The 9,478-nt window shown below is 55.7% G+C and overlaps 1 protein-coding gene across 1 annotated transcript; it reads left to right on the forward strand.

Annotated features, from left to right (window-relative positions):
- Window positions 1-7: 7 nt before the first annotated feature.
- On the forward strand, window positions 8-9,471 carry ADAR (adenosine deaminase, RNA-specific; the record flags this gene model as incomplete). The annotated part of the gene is made up of 14 exons (XM_010012727.1): window positions 8-588; window positions 1,844-2,030; window positions 2,110-2,267; window positions 2,677-2,818; window positions 2,992-3,209; window positions 3,412-3,568; window positions 4,944-5,115; window positions 5,683-5,776; window positions 7,115-7,243; window positions 7,325-7,458; window positions 7,946-8,128; window positions 8,591-8,703; window positions 8,949-9,076; window positions 9,284-9,471. Coding segments are annotated over exons 1-14 (2,536 nt in total), but the record flags the coding sequence as incomplete, so codon positions are not given.
- Window positions 9,472-9,478: the final 7 nt, after the last annotated feature.

The following is a 9,478-nucleotide window of genomic DNA, read 5'->3' on the forward strand; positions in this document are numbered from 1 at the left end:
CAAGCAGAACACGAGCCCCCCGCGCTGGTCCCTGACAGACAGGAAGCGCGAGCGGATGCAGATGAGGCTGAAGGCCAGTGCACTGCTGCAGAGGGCAGAGCCCAAGCCTGAGCTGGGCTTTCCACCTTCCTCTGTCCCTCTGTGCCCCCAGGAGGTGCCAGCAGCTTCCCCAGCAGCGAGCGTGGCTGGAGGAGAAGGCACAGAGAACGGGCAGCAGCCCGTGGGGCAGGCTGGGCACAGTGACGGCAGCGACACGGAAGCAGCCCTGCCTGAGGACACCAAGCCCCAGTTCTCCAGCCTGAGTCATTATGATAACTCTGAGAACGGGAAGTGGGCCACGGATGATATCCCAGATAACCTGAACTCCATCAATAAGCAGCCTGAGGAGGCAGAAGCCATCATGAGCTCCCCGGCTTCCCCCACGTACAGCACCCAGTTTGAAGCTGCTTTACCATGTACACCCATGGAGAAGCTGATGGCTTGTCAGGAGAAGAACCCAGTGAGTGGCCTTACCGAGTATTCTCAGTACACGTACCAGCACTGTGAGTTTGCCATGCTGGAGCAGAGTGGACCCTCTCACGAGCCACGGTGAGAACATTTCCTGCCTTTCCTGAGCTGTCTTCTTGCTTAAAATGCTCTTAGCTTCCCCTAACTTTAGCCCCTCGACTTGGTACTGAAGGGCCTGCTCCCTAATGCTTGTTTCAGAAGGATTAGCTTAGTTGATCCCTTGCACCAGCTTAAAAAAGCCAAGCCAACCCTCCCCAGGAAACAAAGGCTAAAATGTAGCCCTGGTTAGTCCAGTTTTGGCAACCCTGCACCTCATTCTGAGCAGTGAAGGTGGGGTTCACCTCTTCAGGTCCCATCTGATTGACTCACTTGGCTTTCATTTGGATTGTATAGGGGGGAAACTGGTATTTCTGAGCTACCTCCCAAGATGCTCTCCCCCTGGAAATGGTAGAAGGGGAGCCCAGAACAAAGGGCTTGGGTGCAGCTCTCCTGGCTTAGGGGAGGTGAACCCGCTCTGGCTGTTTCTGGGGTCAGAGTGGCCTCTGAGCAGAGCACGAAGCGTGACACAGTCAGTGTCTGGAGTCCTGCTTCCCCTCGTGCCACCCTGGCTGTTCCTGAGCACCGCTCAGCTGGTGAGAAGCTCTTGATGTGCCACACTGGAACATGTCAATGGAGCCGCTAGACAGGAAAATTGGCCTCATTTCTAAAGATGAAGCCCTATTTTTGTTGGAAAGGAGGGATCTGAATGGCTTCAGCCCCATAACCCCTCTCCACATCTGGTTTGACCCTTGGAAGCAGGTTTCCTCTGCGTTGGGTTGGAGGGCAGGAGTGAAGCAGCGTGTGTTAGACTCCACAGGGAGCAGAGAGACAGAAACGGTAAAGGCAAGAGGTTTATGTGAGGCAGCACCTCCCTGAGGTGCTGGGAATGCACTGGATAGCCAGGGAAACTGCCAGAGGGACGAGTGACCCACACCACCAGGTACAGATGGAACAGCACAGGCTGCTTTTAAGCTTTCCTCATCCCTGTGCAGGAGACGCAGCTGCTCTCTGCATAGAGCCACTACGTGTTCCTGGGGCTCATGAACAAGGCAGCCTGTTCCTTCAGAACAGGAGCTGGAGCTGCCCCTCTGGCCTGAGCAGCTCTGGAAGGGCCACAGAATGGGGCAGAGCTGTTGGAGCACCCTGGGTATTCGTGTGTTCTGCACGTGGCAGCGTGGGTTTGCTCTCCCTGCCAGCATCAGCTGTTCCTTCTCACCCGAGTCCCAAGAGCAGTCTCGCTCGCTCTGAGAAGACACCTCTACCTCTGGATTTACGTCTTTGCTGTTCTCTTCCCAAGGTTTAAGTTCCAGGCAGTGATCAATGGGCGCCGCTTCCCACCAGCAGAAGCAGGGAGCAAGAAACTCGCTAAACAGGAGGCAGCAGCTAATGCTATGAAGGTCCTGATGAGTGAAGCAGAGAATGGAAGGCAGGGGGGAGTTAAATGTGAAGAGCCCTTTCCCTCTGGGAGCTCTGAACCCGAACTGGTGAGTCTTGTCTTTCCTTGGGAGGCTGCTCAAGCAGGGGTTAGGCTGCAACTGGTTTCTTCCCATCTTCTTGCTGCAGCCTTTGCAGCCGGAGCCAGAGCCCTCACCTGCAGCAGCTCCCCTCAGCCTGCTCCCTGGGAAGCATCCCATCAGCATATTGATGGAGTATGGGCAGAAATCAGGGAACACGATTGAATTCCAGCTGCTCTCTCAGGAAGGGCCACCTCACGATCCCAGGTATGGCAGAGGGGAGGTGTCAGCTTTGGGGAAGCCAAGAAACCCTTTCTTTCCTATCCTTCCTCTTCAGCATGCTCCCCATGTTCCTGGCCTCATCACTGACCTGGCTGAGTGCTGCTCTGATCCAAGGAGTCTGGGCATGGCTCCTCCAAGACATCTGCCTCCAGGAGGAGACCAAACCCAACACCCTTTCTCAGAGAAAGGACAGCGTTTCATCTACCAGAGCAGGAACAGGTTCCAGGCCTGTAGCCTATCTGGTAGTGCTCTCCTGGGCATGGTTAGGGCCATTGTGGTAGATGTCAATTAGAGATGATGCAGAAGAACTTAACTTGAACTGGGAGACAGGGATAGTAACCAGATGGAGACACCTCTGCTTATATGCTTCTCATATGCTATAATGTCCTGTCAGGTTCAGCTACTGTGTGAAAATGGGTGACCAAATTTTCCCTGCTGTGGTAGGAAACAGCAAGAAGGGAGCAAAGCAAATGGCAGCAGAAGTTGCTGTGAAGATTCTTTCTGGAGAGTCTGTACCTCATGTCTTGCCTGAACAGGTACAAAGAGCAAGTGGTTTGGGTTGGGTTCCCCCCCCCTTAATTCATCTTTCCCCGGGTTTCACCCCACAAGGCCACGTGCTGGCTCTAGCAGAGGTTTGCTGCTGCCTTTGGCCTGGGTAGTTCCGGCTGCTCAGTATTTAACAGCCTTCTCCTGTCTCTCTCTGCTCTAGCCTGTGGTGAAGCCCCAAGGTGACCAGTCCATGCACAGCTCTGCACCATGGATTCCCGCTCCAGATGAATCCAAGGCGGCAAAAACAAAGGGTGTTGGGGAGCTCATCAAGTACCTTAATGTCAATCCTGTCAGTGGCCTGCTGGAATACGCCCGCTCCAATGGCTTTGCTGCAGAGTTCAAACTCATTGACCAGTCAGGACCTCCCCATGACCCCAAGTAAGTCACTGCAGCTGCCGAGGAGGAGGCTTTGCGCTGGAGCTGTTGTCCAAGCAGAATTCCTGGTGCCATTTGAGCTGGCAACAGGCCGAGCTGCTGCCTCGGGACGACACAAGCTGCCGCCACTCCCCTCTCTGGTTAAAAGCCAGCCTGAAGCCTGTGGGTTTCTTGCTTCCTCAGAGCTCTGCTGCTCCCGTTACAGGTTTGTGTATCAGGCGAAGGTTGGAGGCCGCTGGTTCCCGGCTGTCACTGCTCACAGCAAAAAGCAGGGCAAGCAGGAGGCAGCGGATGCAGCCCTCAGAGTCCTCATTGGGGAGACCGAGAAGATTGAGCGCATGGAAGGGATGAACATCCCTGAGGTAAATGCTCTTCCTCCAAAGCTGGGGCTGCTTTTGTAGCCCTGCTTGTCCTGTGCTTTCAGTCTGGCAGAAAAACGCCTCCAAGATCAACTGTGAGGCCTTTGTTCTCGGAAGGTGTCGCTAAGCTGCCTTCCCTGAAGTGGGTTAGGCTTTTCCTCAGGGCACAGACGTGCTCTTCCTTCCTGCTGGCCTCTGCTTTAAGGCTGAATTATCATCAGCTTCTTCCACAAGCTACTGAAACGTGTTCCTGTGGTGGAACAGAACAAGGTCCTCTTGAATTCTGTGACTTCTCCCCACCTCTCCTTCCACATTCCTTCGTGCTGCATTAAAATCTGTGTCAGCTCAAAAACTCGGGAGCAGAGAAGAGCAAAGCTCTGGCTGTGTCAGGAATGGCTGTCCCAAACCTGTGCTGCTTTAGATCCGGGTTGTGTGAGCTCTTAAAAGCCGTGTGCCAGGCTGCACAGCTGAGCACAGCAGCTGTGCCTCTAAATAGAAAAGCCATCAGGGAGGATTTGTCACTCAGCAGTGCCAGAGGAGGCAAGCGCCTGGCTGCAATGGGAGGGACTCCGCAGCCTCCTCACAGGCAGGCACGGAAGGAATTCCTTCAAAGCCAGTGACAGATTTCCTTGGCTGAGGCTGTGTCTGGGAGCAGGCGAGATGGGTCGTGTTGGGGGTTTCCCCTGGCGGTCTCAGGAGGCCGCTCCTCAGCCCGTGTCACTTGCTGCTGGCGCTTTGTGGTGGTGCTCAGAGCAGGCCTTTCCCAGAAATAGAAGCATAGAACGTGTTGGAAAGGACCTTAAAGCTCCTCCAGCTCCAACCCATGCCCCGAGCAGAGACACCTTCCACTAGAGCAGGTTGCTCTGAGCCCCTGTGTCCAACCTGGCCTTGAACACTGCCAGGGATGGGGCAGCCACAGCTTCTCTGGGCACCCTGTGCCAGCGCCTCAGCACCCTCCCAGGGAAGAGCTTCTGCCTTTTCTCCAACCGAAATCTCTCCCGTTCCAGTTTGAACCCATCACCCCTTGTCCTGTCGCTCCAGTCCCTGATGAAGGTCCCTCTGCAACATCCTTGTAGCCCCCTTCAGACACTGGAAGCTGCTCTGAGGTCTCCACGCAGCTTTCCTTCTCCAGGCTGAACAGCCCCAATGCTTTCAGCCTGTCTTCCTATGGGAGGTGCCCAGCTCATCCTCACTGCCCCCCTCTATGCCTACAAGAACTTCACCCACCCCTGGACATGACACTGTCCATGCACTCAACCCCAGCTGCGCTGCCCGTAGCTCCTGTTTTCTGTGTTCCTGCTGCTCCGTGTTAGCACCTTCTTGAGCTGTTCTGTTCCATGAGCTCTGAGCAGTCCTGCTCTTGTGTTCCTTGTTGCAGCTCCCCGTGAGTGGCAGCACCCTGCACGACCAGCTGGCTATGCTGAGCCACCAGCGCTTCAACACCCTCACTGCTCGCATCCAGCACAGCCTGCTCGGGCGGAAGATCCTGGCTGCCATCATCATGCGGAAGGGGAACAAGGGCCTGGGAGTGGTGGTCAGCATCGGGACGGGTATGGACAGGTTCTTCCAGCATAAGCTGGGCTCTCACTTCCCTGCTAGATTCCCTGTCAGGGAATGGCTGTTGCTGAAGGCTTCCTCAGGGAGAGCAGGAAACATTCCCAGGGCTCGCGTGGTGTCACAAGTGCTGTGGGTATAGTGAGAACAACGTGGGGGTGCCTGCAGCTGTGCTGCTCCTCATCCCTGCTCCCGCTGCTGCCTGCTGCTCTGTGCATCAGAGCACGGGTTCCTCGCACTGTACAGCTCCTCCCAGCTGCGTGGACCTCAGCTCCCTTCCTAGTGAGCTGTCACACATCCACCCGGAGTGGATGGCTGGAAACCACTTGGTAAGGGCCACTGCCGCTAAACCTGGGGCAGTTTAACTCTCTGTTGTCCCTAAAGTAGTGTCTTTGTCCCTTTGTTTTCCTCAGTGCTTGGATCAGGATAATGATTTCATAGTCAGGGGGGTGCTGCTGCTGCTCAGGAGCCCAAAGTAAAACCTGAAGCAACTTGAAAGCCTCCCTCTTCCTGTGGAGCTTGTGTTGACTTTGCCCCTTGCCTGGTTCTGACCTGTGTTTCAGGTAACCGGTGCGTGAAGGGCGAGGAGCTGAGCCTGAAGGGGGAGACTGTGAATGACTGTCACGCAGAAATCATCTCTCGAAGAGGCTTTGTGAGGTGAGAGAAGGGAAAACCTGCAGGAGAAGCACCTGCCAGGAGGTGCTGACCCATCTGAGAGGGATGGAGCTGCGCTGGGAGAGGCCGGGATCCTCAAACACTACTGTTTACCCACGTGGTGTTAAATAGAGGGAAGTTATTTCTGATAAGAAGGGGCCATGCCTGAATGGTGCCCAAATTAGCACCGAACTGGAGAGTTGCCAAGAGCCCAAGGGCTGCATCTGATGTACCTAAAATAAAGCAGCTTGCAGAGGCTGCTTGGCTGGCGCACGACGCGCTGCTTCAGTGTGAGCCCAGCTCTGCCCGAGCCCAGGTGCTGGGGACTTTGCAGGCCAGGCCCTCCTCTGGCCTTCCTGGGTCTGCAGGAAAGCATCCCAAATGTGTTGGTGTGGATAAAAGAAATCCCTTTTCATTGCTTGGAAAGGGGTTTTCCCAACTAAACTGCGGAACTGTTCTCTTTTCTAAACAATTCCCCTTGGCACTTCTTAAGCTCGAGTGAGCTGAAGTTGGACTAGCCTTGGGAATGTCTGCTCTCCCAGTTATGGCCAACAAAACCAGCTGCTTTCCTAAAGCCTTTGCCTGCTGCTGCCGTGCTCTGCATTCCTCAGCACTGGAAGGTGTTGAGAGCAGGTCCCTGGGAAGGTGTGAAGTCAGAGGATGCCATTTCTCACTTACTGTCTGCCTCAGCTCTTCATCTTGACAGTCGTGGCTGCTGTGGCACAGCAGAGCCCACAGATCCGCAAAAAGTGAGCTCCCCCAAGGCCCTGCACAGGCTCCACTGGAGCCTCTGGGAAGCTGCAGGTTTTCTTTAGTCCTTGATGCTGCATTGGAGACCTCAAGGTTTTTTGCCTGTCCCTGGACAGAAGCAGCCACAAAAGGCCCAGTCATTGTAAACAGATCATGGGCTGTGCTAATAATATCTCCTGTGTTGAGCTGCCTGCGGGGCTGTTTGCTGCTAGTGCAGACGTGGTGCTGACTAAAGGTGCTGGGTCAACAACCTTGAAGCCTTCTTCACTCGCAGCTCAGGCACACGCAAGCAGCGCCCAACCAGGCTCCTTTCCCTCTCCTGTCAGTGCCTGTTGTCTGCTGTGTGGCCTCTGCATGGCAGGAAATCTGCTCCATCTCCTGTTTTTTCTGTAGCAGCAGAAACTCTTGGCTTCCAAGTATTTTTGGCCACAGCTCTGGGTCTTTGCTCTCCCATGCAGCAGGATCAGGCGACTTGGTGCAACAGAGGTGGAGTTTGGGACCCTCGTGTCCTGGGCACAGGCAGTGGTGGGACTGAAGCGTTCCTTGTCTGAGGAGCAAAGCAGCCTCCTGATGTGAAGTTGTTCCTTTCAGGTTTCTCTATAGCGAGCTGATGAAGTATGACCCCTCTGATCCTTCCTGTGCAGAAGAGAGCATTTTTGAGGCAGCAGGAGGGAAGAGACTCAAGATCAAGCACGGTGTTACCTTCCACCTCTACATCAGGTTTGTCGGTGGCACTGTCTCCCCCTGGCCCTGGCTGTTCTCTGAGGGTCGGTGCTAATTTGGGGAGCATTTGTTTTCTAGCACAGCACCGTGTGGAGATGGGGCACTCTTTGATAAGTCCTGCAGTGATCAGGCGAGCGTGGCGGGGCAGGCTCAGCATCAGCCCCTCTTTGAGAACCCCAAACAGGGCAAGCTGCGGACCAAGGTGGAGAACGGTGAGTGCATTCACTCCCCTCATGGGGGGGTGGCTCTAAGTCCTCTTCTCGGAGCCTTCCTGGAGCTCCAAAGCTTCCTCACCCCTCTCTTTGTGGTGCTTTTGTGGGATTTGAAGCACTCGAGAATCAAGGGAGGTGGGGGAAAGGTGGGGGAGCATTAGAGAGAGTCCCTTCTCCTTCCCACCTCTGGCTGTTGGACTGCCACACTAGCAAGAGTACAGCTGATGTTTGCTGCCAAGCTTGGATGTCTCTGCCCTCCCTTTCAAGCTCTCTGTCGTTCTGCTGCAGCAATGTTAAAACTGACTCCTCTGGCCTCACTACATGGCTTCCCTTTCTCCAAAGGGACATTCTAAGCACATTCCTTGGCCCTGGGGACAGACTGACTCCGGAGGTCACCCTGTGCCTGCGCACACAGGAGAGTCTGGTGCACTTGCTGCTGGGGTTCTGGGTTACTGGATACCTGACTCTGTCTTCCTCTCCTGTGCAGGGGAAGGGACCATTCCTGTGGAGTCGAGTGACATTGTGCCCACGTGGGATGGGATCCAGCACGGGGAGCGCTTACGCACCATGTCCTGCAGCGACAAAATCCTGCGCTGGAACGTGCTGGGCTTGCAGGGGGCTTTGCTGTCACACTTCCTGGAACCAGTTTATCTCAGCTCTGTGACACTTGGTAGGAGACCCACCATCCTTCCTGGCCTGGGCTGGATGTGCTGCCCTGCCCCATAACGCTGGGCTGCAGTGACAAGGAACCTCCCTTCCCCACGAGATGAGCAAGCTTTGTTGTGGAGGCTGGAGGAGTAAGGGGCTGAAACGTTGTTCTTGGCAGAGCTGTGCTGCTTGGAAGTGGAGAAGGGAGTTTTTTCCCTGTCTGCTGTGGGTGGAGTGGGTTTTCTCCAAGGTTCTTGGTTTTCAGCAGGCACATGTGATCTGGGAGGGCGAGACAGAAACTGCCTGTTTGTGTCTTGGGTGAAAAACATGGCAGTCTTTAAACCTTCCTCTTACACATCCAGGGTGCACGTCGCTGAGCCACGTGGCTGTGAGCTTTCTGGAGCTCGTGAGATGCTCTGTGGCTCTCAGGCCTTGGCCTGTGCTGGTCCTGCTTCCTCATGCCTCTGGGTCTGCCCCTCCGCAGGTTACTTGTACAGCCAGGGTCACTTAACACGTGCGATCTGCTGCCGCGTGGCCAGGGACGGGAGCGTGCTGCAGGACAGGCTCCGGGCTCCGTTTCACATCAACCATCCGGAGGTACCGTGGCCTTGGCACCTCTTCATCTCTCCATCCCCACGTCCACCTCTGGCCATGGGGCCTCCCGGGGGGCATCTCCTGCAGCAGCTCTGCAGCCAGGCTCAGGGGGTCGATCCCTGAAGCCCGGGCGGGGGGGGGGTCATGGCAATCACTTGCTCTGGGGGAAAAGGAGACCAAGGTCCCCTGTTCGGAGCGAGCTGGTGCAGCAGGATTGGTGCTGAGGCCCCCTCTTGCCTGTGGTGCAGGTTGGGCGGGTGAGTGTCTATGACTCCGCACGGCAGACGGGCAAGACGAAGGAGTCCTCAGTGAACTGGTGCCTGGCTGATGAGAGCGAAGTCGAAGTCCTGGATGGCACCAAAGGGAAGGTCGATGGGTAAGATGAGCCTTTCCTGATGCTGCTGCTCGGGCTGGGGGAAAGGGGCAGCTCTGAAGCTGTGGGCACACTCTGTGCTTGTACCAGCACCTTCTGGGGGGGGAGGGCTGGAAGCAGCAGTGCCCTGCTGAGACAGGAAGCCTCCCTGCTCCTCTTTGCTCTTCTGAGGGTCACATCCTTCATTGCTGCCTTTGTCTTCCTTCTCAGCCCCAAGCTGGACGTGTCTCGTGTGTCCAAGAGGAAAATGTTCACCCTGTTCCAGCAGTTGTGTGCCAAGAACAACCGCCGAGACCTGCAGAGCCTCTTGGTGTACTCGGATGCTAAGGAGGCAGCCAGGGCGTACCAAGAGGCCAAGCAGAGCTTCTTCAGCACGCTGGAGGAGATGGGCTACGGCAGCTGGAT

This window comes from Nestor notabilis, unplaced genomic scaffold, assembly GCF_000696875.1.
Source record: "Nestor notabilis isolate BGI_N333 unplaced genomic scaffold, ASM69687v1 scaffold27244, whole genome shotgun sequence".
NCBI lineage: Eukaryota > Metazoa > Chordata > Aves > Psittaciformes > Psittacidae > Nestor > Nestor notabilis.